The sequence below is a fragment of the Kogia breviceps genome, chromosome 15 (assembly GCF_026419965.1).
Source record: "Kogia breviceps isolate mKogBre1 chromosome 15, mKogBre1 haplotype 1, whole genome shotgun sequence".
Lineage (NCBI taxonomy): Eukaryota > Metazoa > Chordata > Mammalia > Artiodactyla > Physeteridae > Kogia > Kogia breviceps.
Window position 1 is genome coordinate 11,975,402 of NC_081324.1, and position 20,828 is coordinate 11,996,229.

At 37.1% G+C, this 20,828-nt stretch overlaps 1 protein-coding gene and 1 non-coding gene across 5 annotated transcripts in view; both read left to right on the top strand.

Moving 5' to 3' along the window:
• The window catches only part of VPS4B (vacuolar protein sorting 4 homolog B), a 44,418-nt gene that overhangs the window by 16,474 nt on the left and 7,116 nt on the right, over window positions 1–20,828 (top strand). The window contains exons 4-12 of one of the 4 annotated variants that reach the window (XR_010837097.1): window positions 22–89; window positions 4,186–4,305; window positions 7,036–7,192; window positions 7,584–7,732; window positions 8,232–8,313; window positions 9,610–9,829; window positions 12,504–12,644; window positions 14,264–14,415; window positions 16,700–16,955. Coding sequence is in view for 1 of the 4 variants with exons in the window: in XM_059041299.2 (XP_058897282.1) it covers window positions 22–89; window positions 4,186–4,305; window positions 7,036–7,192; window positions 7,584–7,732; window positions 8,232–8,313; window positions 9,610–9,829; window positions 12,504–12,644; window positions 14,264–14,365 (1,039 nt within the window). In the remaining 3 variants the exon portion in view is untranslated. Of the gene's footprint in view, window positions 1–21; window positions 90–4,185; window positions 4,306–7,035; window positions 7,193–7,583; window positions 7,733–8,231; window positions 8,314–9,609; window positions 9,830–12,503; window positions 14,056–14,263; window positions 15,736–16,699; window positions 16,956–20,828 lie in introns of those variants that run through there. The other 3 variants (XR_010837098.1, XR_010837099.1, XM_059041299.2) reach the window with 3 other exon arrangements.
• On the top strand, window positions 19,529–19,663 carry LOC131743005 (small nucleolar RNA SNORA70). The gene has a single exon (XR_009331664.1). It is a non-coding gene; the product is annotated as a small nucleolar RNA SNORA70 (small nucleolar RNA).

Below are 20,828 nucleotides of genomic sequence, written 5' to 3' on the forward strand. Positions count from 1 at the left end.
ATATTAAATTCTTTTTATTAGGAATGACAGTGATGGGGAAGGAGAATCTGATGATCCTGAAAAAAAGAAACTACAGAGTCAACTTCAAGGTTGCTTTAGATTTCATTTTTAAATTTACTATTTTATTTTTTAAAAACTCATAGTGAATTGTCTATTTGAATTGGGTTTTTTTCCCACCTGTATTTAAATGAGGTTCAAGAACTGGCTTTGGTTCCCAGTGGTCACATGCTGGCTTTGTTGAGACCATTTTTATAAGATTTGCTCTATAGGGTCTCTAATGGGTTAGTTTTTTTCCATGCAGTAAAAATATTGTTTCATTTTATATCTGCCTTAAAAAGCTTGCTCTCTTTTATTTTGTCTTATTTGCCCCCTTTTAGAGAGGGTATCAGTTATACTATTAGCTTACTGTAAAATCTGATGGTATTGAAATTTCCTGTCAGAGGAACAGAATGCATTAGGACTCACACTTGGCTTTTATGGCTGTTGCTGTAGCTTATTCATTGATGTTATTTATTTCATGTTTCCTACCTGCTCTTCCTAATCTGCTTTTTTATCCTATTTCAGCATTCCCATTTACGTTTCCCTCTTTCCGCTTTCAGTTTTTTACCTTGCACACCTATAAAAGCCCTTTCTCTGCTACTGTAGTGAAGTGGCATGATCCAGAGGGCATAGGTTGCAGCTCCGTTCACATCTGGGTTCCACTCTGGGATCTGCTGCTTAAACCTGTCTCGTCTTGGGCACGTTCCCTAACCTCTCAGAGTCTAAGACCCAACTCTAAGATGGAAGTTAAGAATACTTTCAGGGCAATTAAAAGGTTAATGACAATGTAAAAACTGCCTAATATTATATCTGACAGGACTAGGGACTCAATAAATAGTAGCTCTGTGTATCTAAAAAGGCATCTATTTAATTGCTGTCTTCTTTAGTTACTGAGACTTGATTGTTCTTTGATTTGTTATCTAATGATTTTTCAAGTTGAATTTTATGCTCAGTCATTGGTAACATGTATTTTATTCATTTGAATCTTGCTGAATAGAACACGTATCTGGGAAAGATATCCATTATATAGGCTCAGCCTTAGTTAGTGATTGGTGACCTTACCTAGCTTGGCCAGATCTTTAATCTTGATATTCTGATCTCCATTTTGGTAATATTTCTGTCTTACTGACCCCTCTGGGATGTATAGGGTAATACTCTAAGGATAGTATTTTGAAAGCACTACAGTTAACGAGCGTATTTTTACACGCCAGTGGTGGGTGTAGTCCAAGGGCAGGAACTGAGTTTCCACTGCCTCGAGCACTGTGGTCATGCTTCATCCTCAGTAAGGAGTTTGTGGGCAACCCAGTGGTCCATGCCAAGTGGCTGTATTGTACTTGTAAGGCAAAAAGCTTTTTTCTCTCTCTTCTTTTGGTTTTGTTCCTCCTCTCTCTGGCTTTGCCCCACTGAAGTAAAAATTGGATTGTATCTTTTATTTTGAAAAAGATACAATTTTTAATAAGGAATTTTTTTTTCATTTCCTATGAGTGATGATAAGGCCCAGGGATGTATAAAAATACAGATGCTTAAAACATTTAAGTGAGGAAATTTATTTGGAATTTCAGGATGAAATAGAATATGAAGGAGTCCTAGCCTTTCGTATCTGAGAGTCCTTTTTCTCCATCTTTTAGTTTCATGTTGCTGATGGATTTCATCATATAATATCCTTTTTTGAATCTTTCCTCATTTTTCCTGAAACAATTTTCCAAATATTTTTACTTCTGTTTTAGGTTATCACATTAAGTGTAATATTTTATTATTAAAATTAAAGTTCATGGTTTGAATTTTCTGTTAATTTAATTTTGATATTCAGTGACTTTGAGGTTAAATAACATATTAGTATAATAAATAGTATAATGAAAAAATGGAGAGGCTTCCCTGGTGGCGCAGTGGTTGAGAGTCCACCTGCCGATGCAGCAGACACGGGTTCGTGCCCCGGTCCGGGAGGATCCCACATGCTGCGGACCGGCTGGGCCCGTGAGCCACGGCCGCTGAGCCTGCGCATCCGGAGCCTGTGCTCCGCAACGAGAGAGGCCACAGCAGCGAGAGGCCCGCGTACCGCAAAAAAAAAAAAAAAAAAAAAAAAAAAAAGGGATGAGTTTATACAATTGGCAATTATCAAATTATTTGGCTTTTATTTTCTAATAATCCCTCTCTTTTAATTTTAAAAATCATTAATCAATGTCTAATAATTGATACTACTTTTGTCTAAATAGTCTTTTATCACTGAACATTCCAAAGTCACCTAGCTTAAACTTTTAAAGAGAAAAGTATTAGTTAAATGTGAAGATAAATTATGACACATTTAGAAAATTCATAACAAAAAATTTTAGTTGACCAGATAGTGCTTATATATAAATTTACTTTTGTTTAACTGACACAAAATCCTATCAGATGATGTAATATTTTTCTCATTTAGGGTTACTAATCTGTATGGAACATAGAAAAGAAAAACTGAATTGGCTTTTTTTTCTTAATTTATACTTAGTCTGAACTTTTAGAATGCTAAAAGTGTTTATGGTTTCATTTCATTTTTTTTTTTTCATAAACTTATTTATTTTCGTCTGTGTTGGGTCTTTGTTGCTGCACGTGGGCTTTCTCTAGTTGTGGCAAGCGGGGGCTACTCTTCCTTGCTGTGCGTGGGCTTCTCATTGCGGTGGCTTCTTTTGTTCCAGAGCATGGGCTCTAGGTGTGTGGGCTCAGTAGTTGTGGCTCGTGGTCTCATAGTTGTGGCTGGTGGGCTCTAGAGCACAGGCTCAGTAGTTTGTGGCACACGGGCTTAGTTGCTCTGCGGCATGTGGGATCTTTCCGGACCAGGGCTCAAACCCATGTCCCCTGCATTGGCAGGCGGATTCTTAACCACTGCACCACCAGGGAAATCCCTCATTTCAGTTTAATGTATAGTTAAAGATTTTCATAATTTAGGGAAGTAAGTTGCAGAGTATAGCGTTCTTAGAATAACAGATGATCTTTCAAAACAAGAAAAAATACCCGTAAAACTAATATCATACATAGGTAATCAGTAGATTGTGTGAGTGGTGATATTATACTTAAAACAATTACACATCACCTTTGAACAGGGTAGTTTGTAGTTGAGCAATTTCTATATACTGAAAATTGGGAAAGATTTTGATAAAAGATCTAGAAAGTTTTGCCAGCACGCTCTATAGTAAGATAAATCTTTTGTGGACCCTTACTGATTTTTACTTCTCCTTACTGCAGCAGTTTGCTATGGCTTTTGAATATATTGTGTCCAAAAACTAAATCATTTGAATGACGTTGTTAATGTACAAAAATTGTAAATAGGTCTATTTAGAAGCCGAATAGAACATATGGCAAATCTTGGGAAAGTATTGCAAGTCTGTAAGAGTACACCTTCTCCTCTCCGTCATCCCTGTCCCTTCCACGCGCCCCCCTTCCGCTCTCCCTCTGCCTGTCCATCCATCCATCTGCCTGTCTATCTTCAGTTAAAGTCGTTAAGTATATTTTCTTTCTGTAGTTAAGGAGAGCATTAGATCACCGTTTCTTTTGGTTAAAAGGAGAAAATAGGAGATATTCCAGAGTCAACGTACTCAAACATTACAACTACTTTTTGTAACGTTTTGTGCTTTTCCTAGCACTCTAATATTCATTACATCATTTGATCTTTACACTAACCTGTCTAAGTAGTTTGGGCAGATGGTATTGTTTTTATTTCACCATGAAAGTTAAGTGACTTTACCCCAGGTTATCTGGCTCCCCACCCCAGGTCCTGTCTCCCCCTCACGACTCCCTAACAACTTCGTCCTCATCACATACTTTCAGAAATGTTTCTTTGTTTGTTTGTTTCAGTACGCGGGTCTCTCACCGTTGCGGCCTCTCCCGTTGCGGAGCACAGGCTCCGGACGTGCAGGCTCAGCGGCCATGGCTCACGGGCCCAGCCGCTCTGTGGCATGTGGGATCCTCCCAGACCGGGGCACGAACCCATGTCCCCTGCATCGGCAGGCGGACTCTCAACCACTGTGCCACCGGGGAAGCCCCAGAAATGTTTTTAATACATAGAACTTTTCCAGACAAAGTATAATGCATTTCTGTATTTCATCATTATTTCATGTTGTCTTCTAAATTTGATGGAATAGTCCTCTTTAAAGATGACCTAATTTTTTGTAGGCGCCATTGTTATAGAGCGACCAAATGTGAAATGGAGTGATGTTGCCGGTCTCGAAGGAGCCAAAGAAGCACTGAAAGAGGCTGTGATATTGCCTATTAAATTTCCTCATCTCTTTACGGGTGAGATGACTTTTAAATAATTATTTTTGATGATTTTTTTTTTTAAATGTGTTGATGACTGAAGTAAAGTATTGTGAATTCTTGTCATTATATCACGAGTTATTACCTTAATTCTGTTGTAAGGCCACTGCCTTATATACCTTTACACAGATACTTATTTCATATGCATATACATATTTGTAATATATTTATTGCAGAAAAACCTAAATGTCAAGCAGGAGGGCATAGGGTAAATCATGGACATACAGTAGAATACTGTGCACTCATTAGAATATAGGATACCATCTACATTAAATTTCGATCTATGTTATAATTGACACAGAAGAATGTCCACCTATATTGTGAAGGTCAAAAAGCAAGTTACATAGTATGTATAGTATGATTCCACATTGTTAAATAAATGTGTGTGCTGAGAAATAGGTGTAGAAAGATTGACATAAAAATGTTAATGTATGTCTAGGAGATGAGATTATGGGTGAATTTTACTTTCTTCTTTGACTTTCATCTGAATTTTTTTGCAGTGGACATGTACTAGTCTTATAAGAGTATTTCCATTTCTTTTTTTTTTTTTTTTTTTTTTTTGCGGTACGCGGGCCTCTCACTGCTGTGGCCTCTCCCGTTGCGGAGCACAGGCTCCAGACGTGCAGGCTCAGCGGCCATGGCTCACGGGCCCAGCCGTTCCACGGCACGTGGGATCCTCCCGGATCGGGGCACGAACCCGTGTCCCCTGCATTGGCAGGCGGACTCCCAACCATTGCGCCACCAGGGAAGCCCCAGTATTTCCATTTCTTAAACAGAGGAGTTAAAATTATTTAACAGTTTCACATGAAGCGCGTATCCTCTAGTAGCTCTTTATCACTGCAAGGAGAATATTGCTAACCCACCATCTGGGTACAATTGAAGTTACAGCTCCAGCAGTAGGTGGTTTGTCTGTGCTGAACCGTTCCTTCACGTTGTCCTTTTTGTGACTGATAGCCTGTGTTTGTGATATGGCTATACCCACAGTCTAACAGTGAAACAGAGGTTTTTCCTTTTGAAAACAAGCTGGTTTATGTAGAGAGCAAATCTGTGATATTGGCCTCAAACTGAACAGGTCCAGACAGTGATGTCGTATAGAGCAGTGATGAAGAGCAAGAGCCCGTGGGCCACCCATTGTCCACCTAGCTTCGAGGTACGACTCACAGCCTCACTTCAGGAATATGAAACTAACAGTGTAAAAGTTGACATCATAATCCTATAAAGGTACAAAAATACGGTTGAACTCATTTTATGTTGTGTTACTTATACCAGTGTTTCCCAAACGTGAGTCCTATATGTATCATCTTCATGAATTTTTCCATATACGTGTACCATTATTTTTTAAATATTTTTCTTTAAATCACTCACTTTTAGAGCAGACTTTTTATTAAACTGTAACATAATATACAAAGACATGCAGGAACCCATAAGTGTTCAGCTTCATAAATTATCAGAGTACACCTGTATAATCATCACCCAGATAAAAAAGTACTGCTGGTAGCCTAGAAATCCCTCTCTGCCTCTTTCCTCCCCGGAGGTAATCACTCTTTTGACTTCTAATACCATAGATTGTTTTGCCCATATTTGACTTCTAATGCCATAGATTGTTTTGCTCACTTGTTTTTACTTAGTAACTTTATTTTAGAAGACTTCTTTGTAGCTCTATAATTGGAAAAAGTAGTGTTTTTATAGAATGCATTTTAAAAATTACTTAATCGAAAAGTATTTGTATACCACCTAAAAGCATCTCATTGCCACCAATGGTATATGTACCACACTTAAGGGCACACTGATTTATAATTGCAGACATTTAAAATAGGCAGATAGAATTCAAGTAAAAGTTGAGGCTTTCATAACAATAAACATGATATTTAGTTTTGCCATCAGTCATCTGTATATATCATTCTTTTACAGACACCGTGTGTCCACCCACAGTTTACACCTAGTAGTTTTTTTTAATGTGTATTTGATATTTTATTGCCACTTGTAACCCAGCCTGGTTTATTTAAGGCAGCATTATAATTTCTCATTAGCAGAATTGAGATACAAAGAATTGTTCACTTGCTATCATATCTTGGCAAAACTAGTATTTAAGGTTGAGTCCCCTTATCATTACCCAAGCACTGGAATGGGAACCTGCCACCTGAAGTAACCTGTGCTTCCTTGTGGAATCAGGAATTGAGTAGAACTTCACGAGTCATCCAAACTGTGTTAGTTTCACTCCTCCAAAGGTCATAAATATTTTAAAATACATATTTCCAGCTGCCCTTCCCCTGTGAGTATAGTTTCTCCTACAATATTCTGATGTTGAGCAGGGCACATAGTAGATGATCAGGAAGTACCTTTTAACTGAATTCTTTTCTCTCTAATAGACCGGAAGGCCTTGGAAGCAGAGACCCTTGTATTCATAGTTCTCTGCCTACATGTCGTGGTTTCAATATGTAGTGGTTGAATGAGTGAGCAAGCAAATGAACTTCCTCTTAGAAGGGTAATAGCTATATAAACACAGTTTTGCCAGAGTGGTCTCTAGAAAAAGGAAAGTACACTTAGGACATACTTACCTTAGATTGATTTATTTAAATTTTGTTTTATTCTACGGCTAGCTTTAGAGTGGAAACCTCTTCACGGTATTCTTCACTGTGGATGATGTCTCTGGTAACTGAAGTCAACAGTCTTGCAAGTCTCATGTTATTTTTCTAATGCAAATTTTAGGCAAGAGAACACCTTGGAGGGGAATTCTGTTATTTGGGCCACCTGGAACAGGAAAATCCTATTTAGCCAAAGCTGTAGCAACAGAAGCAAACAACTCAACATTTTTCTCAATATCTTCCTCTGACCTTGTTTCTAAGTGGCTAGGTGAAAGTGAAAAGTAAGTAGTAAATTGATTTTTTTTTTTAAGTTTTTCTTTGCCTGCTAGTCAGCATTTCAGTCTATAAAGTAATAGGTTTCTTATATCATTAATAGACATTCAAAAAAAGTGCTGTTATAAATACAGGTGGTATTCATTTCTGTTAGATTAGTGCCTAGTTTGGAATTTATTTCGTAGGGAGAAGATAGCATATATGATATGTGTATGGTCTAGTAAATCGTAAAATGAATTATCCAAACGTAGTAATCTTATTTTAGAGATCAAAACGTGATGAGAGTTTTTAATCTGTAGAGTTCCTATAATATGGGTGTATAGTTTTGTTTTAGTTTTTTCATTGTCATGTGTCATTTACTATTTTTTTTTAGAAATTGAAACCTTTATTTATTTTTAGGCAAGTTAAGTACTTATTCCAACTTGCCAGAGAGAATAAACCTTCCATTATCTTCATTGATGAAATTGATTCTCTGTGTGGTTCAAGAAGTGAAAATGAAAGTGAAGCTGCACGTAGAATTAAGACAGAGTTCCTAGTTCAAATGCAAGGTAGTGTTACTGATTTTTTAAAATAGTTTCTGTTTACTGTATAACCATTATTATGATAGTAATGGAAGAAATTTCAGGCAGAATTTCTCCATTCTTAGGGGCCAGGTCTCACGCCACGTCTCACTCTGGTCCACATGCACACATAATTTTTACCCAGTTGTAATCGTCTCGTTGGTGTAAATAGTGAAGAGATTAATATATTCACTTACGACATGCCGGAAACAATATCAATAAAAGGAATATGTAAACTTCAAATTAAATCTTTCAAGAAATATTTTGAAAAGAATAGTATTTTCCCACAGTTTAGGAGATTCTAGGGAATATTTGCATCATATTCTAGTAGTAAGAAATGTGGTTAAATACATTTTTTTTCAGAGAGAAAGTCTCAAGATGAGGCATTTTAACGTTAAAGTACCACGTTCATAAGAGAACATACAGATGATGTTCAAAGAACACTTGACATGACAAATTATTTAAAACATCACCTGTTTTGATGCAGGGGTTGGTGTGGACAACGACGGAATTTTGGTTCTGGGAGCTACAAATATACCCTGGGTTCTGGACTCTGCCATTCGGCGAAGGTATGATGATACAGTAAATATCTTATTTCTAATTACAGTATAATAAGTGAATATTAATTCCCATTCTGTCTAGTTGAGGAGGCATTCTGATAACTTCAGAATGTTTTTTAATGTGCTCGAACCCTATTGACCCCTGCCTTGGGGAAGAGAGGCAGGCATTTGTTTGTTTGCCTGCTGTGTTCAAGATCCAAGATTTACACCTACTGGAATCTTTCACATCGGAAAGTATATTACCCAATGCTTGCTTTAGTTCTAATTAAGCTTAGTAGGTGCACTGATGCTTCAGAAATTTACATATGTAGTTTGATATTTCAATGGAAAAACCTTCCATGGAAGGTTTTTCCATTTTGCTAAATATAAAATTTTAGCAAAATGACAATTCTGCAAGTTAAATATGCTAAGAAAGATACAGTTTCAGTTAAAAAATTCTGTCTATAATTTTTTAACTGAGTGTGAAACTTGAGCTACAGGAAAGGCATACAGACTCCTTACTTTTCACTGCTTCACAGTTCCCTATCCCATTGATTTAATTGTGCATGGTAAAAATGAACACTTCAGTTTTTGCTGCTTTTACCCCATTCACTTGATGGTTTGCCAGAATGTTAGATTACCATCCGGTATCAAGAAAGGAAATGTGCTGGTTATTTTTGAAAAATGGCCTAATTCTAAACCCATCTCTAGAGATGGTGGAAACTTTTAAAATTCCTCTTATTGCCACAGAGAATAATTACTTGGAGAAGAAAATGTCTTCACAGACCCATTTAAATTGTCCCTCATTGCTTCCTCCTTATCTCCAAATGCTGAAATTGTAAGAAGGCAAGCAAAATTATAAGATTTTGAGTAATTTTACTCTTCAGAATTTAGGTAATTCTTTTGTCGTCTCTCATTTCCCACTTTTAATCATATTAATCCCATGATCAGGAGTTCAGAGTGTCATTCTACAGGAAATTGTAATCCTGTAGGACGCGTTGTGTCATGAATTCCAGACATGTAAACACTCTGGCCAAGATAATTCAAAAATCATGTGAGAAAAACTAAACACTCCAGACTGGTTCACTGGCTATTTTGGTTTTATTTGTTTTTTGTTAATGTGTTCTGGATATTTTCCCTTTATTAACCTAAATATGTATCTGTTTAACTCTGATGGATATGGGCCCATTTAATTTATTCAGCTTAACTTTGTATAAATGAGAATATCTAAATATCTTGTTTCTTCTTGAAAAACTAATTTTTATCAGAAATTAAATATTATTATATTGTAATATTCTTGTTGTAATTTTTTTTTTTAATTTTAAGATTTGAGAAACGAATTTATATTCCTTTGCCTGAGGCCCATGCCCGAGCAGCAATGTTTAAACTGCACTTGGGGACCACTCAGAACAGTCTAACAGAAGCAGATGTCCGGGAACTTGGGAAGAAAACTGAAGGCTATTCAGGGGCAGACATAAGTATCATTGTACGTGATGCACTTATGCAGCCAGTTAGGAAAGTACAGTCAGCTACTCATTTTAAAAAGGTAAGGAACTTTTATCCCTCTTTCCATATATTTTTAAAATCAAGTTTTGAGACCATGATTGACTTTCCTTTGAAGAATTTTAGGAAGATTTCAGTTTTGTATAATAAATAAGTAGACTTACATAAAAGATGATGTTTCCATTTTTTTATGTTTCCATATTTTCCATTGAAAATAAGTTCTCCCAAAGTGTTTTAAAACTTTGTATGCAGTGATTTTTGAAGTATTTATTATTTTGATGTAAATATAGAAACTTAAATCTGTGATTGTCTCTGATGTAACTAGAATATCCTCGAGCAGAATCTGGTACGTTTACACCTCATTAATAAAGTAAAAATAATAATAGCTAATACTGTTGAAATATTCACGTGCCCAGCACCGTGTTTGCTCCATCATCTTCCTATTTTATTTGGTCCTCACAGAAGCTCTACAAAAGGTACATATAGCCACCTGTTGATGGTTTGTCCTAGACTAACATGATTAAACTGGGACTTGGATGTTTTTAACACAGTTTGCCAAGGTACAGCTAGAGAGGATTGAAGGTGTGATTTTTCTCTAGGTAAGGTGTACTTCAGAAGCCTCAGCCATTCTCTCCTGCTCCTCCCGTGCACTGTTTGGTCTGCATGAATGACTTGAGTGTATATGGTTTGAGAGAGAATTTTGTGAAAAGACTATGGTCTTGGGATATTCAATTTAAGTAACAGTAGACTAGGTAATTTGGGCCAGCTCTCTCGCTGAGGACAGCAGTCTCCAGTATGCTCATGAACGTAGATATGAAAATCTGAAACACTGTTAGCAAACCTAATCCATCGGTATATGACAAACTAATATGTCATGACTCTGATACACATATATGTCTGTTATGTGCCACAGTAAAATAATTTTATTTAAAAAACGAGCTTGAATTAAAACCTGAATTTGAAGCCTGACTCTACAATTTACTTGTTTTATCTCCTTGACCAAATTGCATTACCTTTTTAAGTCTTATTTTTTATCATCCCTTAAGTAAGGATGATAATACTACTTTGAAATGCTCTTATGAACATGAAATGAAGGAATATTCATAAAACAGCTGTCGTGGTACCTGAATAGCCCAGTAAATATTACTCATCTCTTCTTCAGCCGTTTCATTACTGAGAGAGATGTGGTCAGCTCAGAATCAAGTTTATGCCACAACCATTGTGTTTTTTCTTAAATTCTCTTGGCCATTTAGAAGGAACTCAGTCCTTCCGTACTCAGAACTTTCCATTCAGTTCTCTGTATAACTACTAGGGATGGCTTCTATGACCCTAAAGCCAGGCCCTTGTTAGGAGGATAAAGGTGAAGCAGCCAAATTTTGTTTTTCTTTCTTTCTTTCTCTTTTTGTTTTTTGGCTGTGCTGCACAGCTTGCAGGATCTTAGTTCCCAGACCAGGGGTTGATCCCGGCAGTGAGAGCAGCGAGTCCTAACTACTGGACCGCTGGGGAATCCCCAGGCAAATCTCCTTTAACACCAGGCCTCTTGTGTCACCAGCTATAGGAGATCTTCCTGTGGCTCCATCTTCTACTCCATTTTTCAATTAGCAAGAACAAGTTTGCCTGTGTATTTTATTTATTAAATGTTTAAGTACTAATCTGGGCCCAGAGGTAAGTCAGAGTACAATAGTTAAAAAACACAAAAAATCCCTACCACTGAAATTGTTGTGAGCAAAGACAGACAATTAAATACACATAGTAAAGTGAAAATATTTATTTCTCTACCCCTGCCGCAATCCTGAGACAGTATTTAAGATTGATCATTGTAAAACAACTATTAAGTATGAAAGCAGTCCCTGGTTTGATACAAGTGTGTTGCTTTCTAAATATTATACGTGACTCTATGTCACAAAGATTCTTTTTCTGGATGTTATTAAAACTTTTTCTTTTAAATCAGTTATGAATTGTAAGATAGCACTGAAATTACATTTAGCATTTAATTTTGTACTTATATTTGAAGAAGGAGTTTTTGTGGGGAAAGACAGAAAGATTCAGTAATTTCAAAATAATAAACCTTCCAAAGATCACAGAAATTTTTCAGCCATGGAAAACAGAGTAACTTAAAGGAATTTTTAAGTAGGTCTTTTTTTTTTTTTTTTTTTTTTTAATATTGGAGTATAGTTGATTAACATTGCTGTGGTAGTTTCATACAGCTAAGTGATTGTTATACATGTATCTATTATTTTTCAAATTCTTTTCCCATTTAGGTTATTACAGAGTATTGAGCAGAGTTCCCTGTGTTATACAGTAGGCCCTTGTTGGTTATCTATTTTAAATATAGCAGTGTGTTAAGTAAGTCTATTTTTGGACTCGAGGATTATGACCACTTAATAATCATTAGGAAAAAAGAAAAAGAAAATTTTAGCTACAGGTAATTGTTTCTTTACTTTATTTTAACTTATTTTCTCCCTATGATCATCTAAGTAATTTATTGTAGGAAATTCCAAATATAGAAAATCATCCAAGAAAAAAATTAAAATCAAGCAAAATCTATCCCATCACCCCAGAGCTAATTGCACTTTTTGTTGTATACCTTTCTGTTTATTTTCAGAAGTAAGCATTTTAACAAAACATAAAATAATAGTACATTTTCAGATTTCCTAATAATGATCTAAATCTTAATGTTTTTTTAATTTGTTCTGTTGTTGTGCTGTTTATTCCAGGTTCGCGGACCTTCACAAGCTGATCCTAACAACATAGTAGATGATCTGCTAACGCCTTGTTCTCCAGGTGATCCTGGTGCCATTGAGATGACGTGGATGGATGTCCCTGGGGATAAACTTTTGGAGCCAGTTGTTTGCATGGTTTGACATTTTGTTTGCTTTTAAGAAAAATTTTAAAACGTTATATTTTATGGGGACTTCCCTGACAGTCCAGTGGTTAAGACTCCATGCTTCCAGTGAAGGGGGCACGGGTTCGAGTCCTGGTTGGGGAACTAAACCTCCCGCATGCTGCCCCGTGCGGCCAAAAAAAAAATTATATTTTATAATCTGTCAGATAAAATTTTCAGTTTTGTAAAATTAGTTCAAAAAAGTTAATACTAACTACTTAAAAAGTTTTAAAGATTAGTTGAATGTAAAATTTAAAAAATAATTATCTTTAAAAAGTTTTCTTGGGCTTTGAGGAAATTTTAAGTGAATAAGCTATTTTTAAAAACATACACGTTTCTGACATTATAGGTCTGATAGCTGGGATATTATCACCAAAATGGTGGGATTGGTTAAAATATTTTTCCCTGCATCTCAGATTTTGTAAAATATTCAGAAACGCTAATGCATGAATCATAGTATTCATAATAGTATTTTTCTGTTTTACTTCTCAAAGCTTCATAGAAAGTTTAAAATAATGCACTACTCTTTTAAAAAGTTCTGAAAACAAAATTTTTATTATAAAAAATTACATTTCTGTTTATATTTGAGGAATTTAAATATTCATAAAAATTACCTTTTTGTAGTTTCTATTGGAAGAAATAAAATAATTCATAAGACTTTATTATTTTGTAAGCCATATTAATTTTAGGGAACTTACTGTGATTGAAAAGGTACATTTATTATGTTTATGTTTTCTTATTGATGAACAGTCATTTTTAAAAATCTTCTGCTTTAGTTATAGATTTTCCAATCTATATGTCAAAATTAACAGTAACTTTCAAAGGGGAAACTTTCACATGATAGGTAGACCTAGATATATAGACAAATATGTACATATATGTATATAAGTTTGTATGCATATATATATAGAGAAATATATCTGTAAACATAGATATATTTATGTATTAATCAACCACAATGCTTATCTGAGAAATTATTCAGATATCCTTTTTTATTGCAATCCTTGGTTTATTTTTTAAAGTTTTGGTTCTTTTGACTGTTTTCCATACTGTTTTACAGGAGACATGGCCTGGAAGTTAATATTTTAATGAATCCTTGATATTTGTATATTTTCTTACCATTTTGATTGTACTTTTAACTAACAGTTAAAATTTTTGATTAGTTGATTTTGATTAAATGGTATTATTCTATTTCACATAAGTATAAGTGAATGACTGTATTCCTTTTGAGTTGCACTTGGACAACTGCTCTCTTGTTTAAGAATAAACAGATACGACCAGAAAAGCAATCGGGGACTTAATTCTGGAGGCCTTGATCATCAGGCTAAGAGGACTGTACTTCCTTAGGATGCTGAGGAGCCTTTGAAAGTTGTGCTCGGGACAAGGCAAGCAACTGAAAGTTTATAAGCAAAGGAATAACTTGGTCAGAGATGTCCTTCAGGAAAACAAGAGAGTTTCTCATCAGTATGATGATATGGCACGATACAGATTTTCAGATTTAACCTTAGGCAAAAGTTAGGAATGTTGATAATGAAATGTCTTTCATTCCGTTAAATCTATTACTAATACTCCCCCCCTTCTTTTTCCTGACAGTCGGATATGTTACGGTCACTATCTAGCACAAAGCCCACAGTCAATGAACACGACCTGTTGAAATTAAAGAAGTTTACAGAAGATTTTGGCCAAGAAGGCTAGACCAAAGAGAACAAGGAGGACGCTTACCATGTGTGTTCTCTCTTTCACAGGTATTTTTGCCTTTCTTGGATGGCAGTCAGATTATTTCCAGTAAAACTCTTTTACTGCAGGAAAATAGAGATCTCCCTTCATCCTTCTTTTAAGTTTTATATGTACTTTTGCTCCATTACCAATTAAATCCTCCTGTTAACAAAAATTATAAAGTAATGGGTTATAAGCAAATGAGTGACATAAATAGCAAAAACATAGAAATTACCAAGTAAAAAGAAGATTAAAATTGATTGAGATACAAATATTTTAAATTGTTATAAATAGTGGTCTTTGCAAAGAGCATTCATTTTTTTTTAACTAAAATGAAATGGGGCTTATTTCATATTTTGAAAAAAACCTTAAGCATCATTCTTATCAATGTAAAATTTATTTACTTTATTAAAAAAATTAAAAATGATTTACTCTCAGGGATGGGCAGTAAAACAGCAAAGAGCAATGATTGGGTTTGAAAGGTTTGAATTGTGTTCTAGCCAAGGCTCTTATTGATTTTTTGATAGGTTGGCTTTTTTCTCCATGTAGATTTAAATAATTTCTATAAAAGCAGCAAGCTTTTTTATATTTAACTAAATAATACCTTTTACTGTGCAATCTCAAGAGAAAGACTCTAAATTAGGCATTGTCTCTATCTTGAAGAAGAAAATTGTCTATTTCAGTGTCTTCTTGTAGCAAGATTGACCAAAACAGGTGGTTAATAAATGTGTACTTTTAAATAATTCTGCCATGAAATACTGTAATGGGAACCTTTGTTAAAAGGAACAGCCTCCCTTTGGATTATGGGAAGTTTCTTGTGTGTGATGGTGGGGGGGGTGTACATATATATAAATTTTTTAATACAGGTTAGCTAGAGTCTTGTCTTTTACCTTTTAAGTTCAGGGAACAGCTCGTCCTGGCCACACGTATGTTATCAGTGTAATGTTTCATGAAGCTTTAGAAATGAGCTGATGTCTCCTTAAATAACAAAATACAAACATGTTATTGTATTATTTTAATATCTTCAAATAAATAATCTGAGGGTGTGTGTCATATGCTTGAGCACCAACACTAAGTGTGCCTTGTACATTTGCATTGGCTCTACATGCAAAGGATTATTAAGTCAGCTAGAATGAGGTAGACTCCTTAATTTACTATAAAGTTCTGCCTTGAAAATGCTATAGAATAACTTGCATTTTAAAGTATATTTGCACATTTTACATATTGTGCTATATGGTTGCCTTTGGGTTTTCTGTACAGATTGTTTTTGTTGATATTAAATGGAAGTCGTAGGCCTGAAATATGCTGTTCTTCCGTGAAGTAAATTGATATAACCTACTATTGGCTATATTCTGTGTGTGCTTCTTTATTTTGGGATCTTCTGTATAGGAGAAAATATTATCTAAATTGAAGAAATCATTAAAAATTATTAATTAAGGAGGTATGCATGAAAATTCTATTTTTCAGTAGCTTCTGTGTGAGGCTTGGGGATTAACTTGGCACACCAGCACTGAGTGCTTTGCGAGGTCTTATGAGACATTTTACTTTATCCACCTCAGAATCATACAGTATTGCTATTAATCATGTCATTAGGAGAATTAACATAACTATATTATTATAACTGTATAACAGCTGAAATCCAGGTTTTTTGTGAATCCAAAATTGGTTTTGAGGAAGTATTTTACTTACATTGGCCAAGTAGTGTGTAAGTCTAGGGCTGGTGAAAAGTGGCTGCTTTATCACTCAGCTCTTACCTGCGCCCTGAGAACCGCGCCTCAGTGTCCGCGTCACTTCCAGCCATAGCTCCATTTTCCACACGTCTGGTTTTAAAACTGTTTCTAGAATCTACGAATTTTAGACTTATTTTAGAATGGTAGAGCATAGGTCACTTCCATGTGTTATTTACGGGCAGATAAATACCCAAGAGGAAACAATGTTCAGGCTCTGTCTGGACCTTGGCCGTTATGATTTTGGGTAGATGTTTTCTGAGCCGCCACGTAAACCCTACTTGGGCAACTCTGTGAGCTAGCTGTTCCCTGGATGTTTAAGAACATTTTTTTGTCTCAGTCTGAAAACTCTATAGGGACCTGAATTATCAAAGTATTGGTTTTTGAGGTTACTGTCATCGACATGCAGAAAGGCAGAATGAGTGTATTTGATTACTAATGGGAAGTAGCATTTAGCCACTTGCAGCTGCACAGGTAGGAAACGGAGGCACACCTCCCCCGCACAGTGCTGGAAATGTCGCCCAGCTTTGTGAGCTCTCGCGGGTACCGGGTGCTTTCCTGCCTCCTTTCTTCTTTCCTCTGCTAGTCCGAATCCCGTGAGCTCCATTAAGACCGAGCTCATGACCCATATAACCTCGTCCGGGGAGAATTCCTAAACTGCGCCACACCCAACCTTTGGATTTCTTCAGCACCCGGCTGTTGTGACTATCTTAAGGTTTTTCTCCAAGTGTCAAGCACACTCTGTTAATTTTGTTTAGACTGTAAGCTCTTCAAACAGTTACGTTTGCCTTTGCATTAGCACAGTGCTGGACACTGTTTATTAGGTACTTAATAAAGGCTTGAAAAAAATTAAGGGAGTTATATCCATATTTTATCTACTTCCTAGATTGTCTGTGAGACTTAATAACATAGGTAATTTGAAGTCGCATTGTCCCTGCTGGTCTAGTGAAGTTGTGGTACACTTTCGTCCCTGGGAACTGAAATCAGAGGTGTGCCAGAGCTGGCCGATACTGGCTCACAAGAACCATTTTTACACACTGCTGCCCACCTGTTCAGTCACCTCATTGGTAGCTTGAAACCTGCCGTGGTGGAAGTGATTTACGCCACAGAAACCAGCAAGTTTCCGTCTACATGCTGCAACACAAAGCAAGGACTGTAGCTGAGCATTGAAAAATTAATATTTACCACATTTACAGGAATAAAGGGGAAAAGTTATCTTCATAGAGTCATAAAAAGCATTTAATAAAATCCAGCACCCGTTTGTGATTTTTTTTTAACTCAAACTAGGAATTGAAGAGAGCTTCTGAATTTAATAAAGAGCATCCACTAAAGAAACAAAAATATTCTAACAAACATCATACTTAATTGTGAATTATTGAAAACTTTAACTCCCCAGAGATCAGGAAGAAGACAAGGTGCCTGCTGTCACCACTCCTTTTCGGTTTTGTGCAGGAGATTCTAGCCAGTGTTAAAAAGGAAGAAACAAAATTGTATTCTCAGGTGACATGACTGTGTATGTAGAAAATCCAAATTAATAAACTTAGAATCTGAATTTAAGAAGATTACAGGATACAGGCTAATAAATAAAAATAATTGTATTTCTATATTCTAGCAACAATTAGAAATTGAAATTAAAAACAGTACTGATTGCAGTAACATCAGAAAGCATCAAATACCTTCAAATAAATCTGAAAGATGTATAAGACCTCAGCATAGAAAATTATGAAACATTACCACAGTAAACTAAAGAAGACCTGAATAAATGGAGTGGTGGGACCCACCCATTCATGAGTTGGAAGACTCTTATGAAAAATATCATTTCTGGGACTTCCCTGGTGGTCCAGTGGATAAGACTCCGTGTTTCCACTGCCAGGGGCCTGGGTTCAGTCCCTAGTTGAGGAACTAAGGTCCCGCAGGCCATAAATAAATAAATAATTTTTAAAATATATATATAATTTCTAACCAAATTGATTCTAGATTTAATGCAATCCCAAACCCACATCTGGGTGATACAGATAAATGTATGTATATATGTATGTCTCCAGAAACAAAAATAAGTGCTTAATAAACAGATTATTGATGACTGAAAAGAAATCTTTTTTTTTTTTTTTTTTTTTTTTTTTGTGATATGCGGGCCTCTCACTGTTGTGGCCTCTCCCGTTGCGAAGCACAGGCTCCGCACGCGCAGGCTCAGCGAGCAGCCATGGCTCACGGGCCCACCCGCTCTGCAGCATGTGGGATCTTCCCGGACCTGGGCTCGAACCCGTGTTCCCTGCATCGGCAGGCGGATTCTCAACCACTGCGCCACCAGGGAAGCCCTGAAAAGAAATCTTTTATAGTGTGAATTCCTTTTTTATAACAGTATATTTCTCCCAGCTGTATCTTTCTGTACATTCATCATAACCATTCATCCAGATATCTGTATATATACATAGAAAAACATCTGCAATTACTTTCACCTTAACGTTCATTATGTTATTTATGGGTAGTGAGATTTGGCTTGATTTTTTTTCCTCTCTTCACCTCTTTCAGGTCCTTTAAGTTTATTTTCAGATTACACTGAGACCTTCCCTGGTCATCTTATTTAAAATGGCAATTCGTCCTGACTCTCCTTATACCCCAACCCCTGCTTTATTTTTCTCTGTAGCACTTATCATCATCCAACATACTATATCATTTACTACTTTTCTTATTTGTAATTTTTCCTCCTAACATGTATATTTCATGAAAGCTGGGATTTTCTTGTCTGTTTTATTGTCTCCTGTACCTTCACTGTCTGGAACAGTATTGGTGCCTGATGGGTGCTCAATAAATATTTATTGAATGAATGAGTCTTTGTAGTTTTTCTAAGTCTGAATACTTTAGAATGAGCATGTATAGTTTTTGCGTCTCTCCCTGTTACCCTGCAATTTTTTTTTTTTTTTTTTTTTTTTTTTTGCGGTACGCGGGCCTCTCACTGTTGTGGCCTCTCCCGTTGCGGAGCACAGGCTCCGGACGCGCAGGCTCAGCGGCCATGGCTCACGGGCCCAGCCGCTCAGCGGCATGTGGGATCCTCCCGGACCGGGGCACGAACCCGTGTCTCCTGCATCGGCAGGCGGATTCTCAACCACTGCGCCACCAGGGAAGCCCTACCCTGCAATTTTAATTTCTTTTAAAAGAGAAGAAAATTAGGAATGAAGACAAATATATCAAGAAATTAACAGTGGCTAAATCTGTGTGATGGAAATATGGATACTTAGTGTTTTCTTTGTCTTTATCTTTAAATACTTTAATTTCCAAAAATTAAAGTAAACGTTTTAAAGTAAGAATTGCAGTCAACTTGACAGCTGATCGCAGGAATTTGTCTCCTCTGGAACTCTATGAAATAACAGAAAAGGCTTTAAGAAGAGAAAGAGAGAAGAAAAAAGGACAGCATTTGCAGCCAATTCAGCCGACTCTGTTCTTTTCCCCGTGGCGGCCCGGTGTGCGGTAAGCTGCAAACAGCAGCCTCCTCGGTAGTGTGTGCAGCCTGTTGCCTGTACAGGTTACCCTAAGACAGCCCTTTCCAGTGGACGTTCACGATTGGCGTGCTGTCCCCACTCTAGGCTCCAGACAGGTATGCACGGGGCCTTTGGGAAGCCCCAGGCCACAGGGGCCAGGGGCCACATTGGCCAAGTCATAATGTGAATCTGCACCGAGCTGCAGAACAAGGAGCATGTGATGGAGGCCCTCCGCAGGGCCAAGTTCAAGTTCCCTGGCCGCCAGAAGATCCACATCTCCAAGAAGCGGGGATATACTAAGTTTAATGCGGATGAATTTGAAAACATGGTGGCCGAAAAGCAGCTCATGACCCCGGAAGACTGTGGGGTCGAACACAGCCCTAGTCGTGGCCCTGGACACGTGGCGGGCCCTGCGCTCCTGAGTGCCGTGGCGGCGTCCCCTCCTTACTCCTGCCCGCCGGTAAATCCTATCTCCCTGTCGAAAAGAAGAACAGAAAAGATACTCATCAAACAAATGTTCTTTGGAGGAATGTTCACCTAAATCGCCTACCTGGTTTTGGGACTGGCCCTGGCTTCCTGCTATAGGAACCAAAGTGGGGAGATCCTACTTTTCTTCATTAGGTGGCAGATGTCACGTGGGCCCTTGACTAGCCTTGGTTTATCAGGTGCTGCCACCCAGGTCCTTCAATCTTGAGCACCACAAAGATGGCAGGACATTAAAAACAGGATCGCAGCAGCATCAATAGCATCTAACTGGATGGTGAAACGGCTAATTACATTGTTGTCTATGGTCTCATGGAATGACGTGTCCAGCGAGGACAGGACGCTGGGGAACTACTTTGCAGCTGCTGTGCAACAAAGTGAAGGCGTGAGGACGTCAAGGACTGCTAATTGGAGACCCAGGGGTCCTCCATGACTGTGCTAAAAGAAACATTTGTTGTAGTCACAGTACTAAAGTAATCAAAAGCAAAGCTCAGCATTTGATCCTGCAGGTTGCCAAATTGTATCCGTGGAATTCACAGATTCACCAAGCTTTTTTTATGTGAAGGTAAGGAAATTTAGTAGAGTAGGACCCATACTATCGAAATACGCATGTTTGTGAGAGCTTGGAGGATTCTGAGTATCAGGCAGTATCTCGAGAACTATGTGGGAATGGATTATGTCGGTGATCAGCCTAGAAAAGAGACTGATTTCAGATATGATTGAGTCTATCGGTATGGGTTCAGTCACCACAGA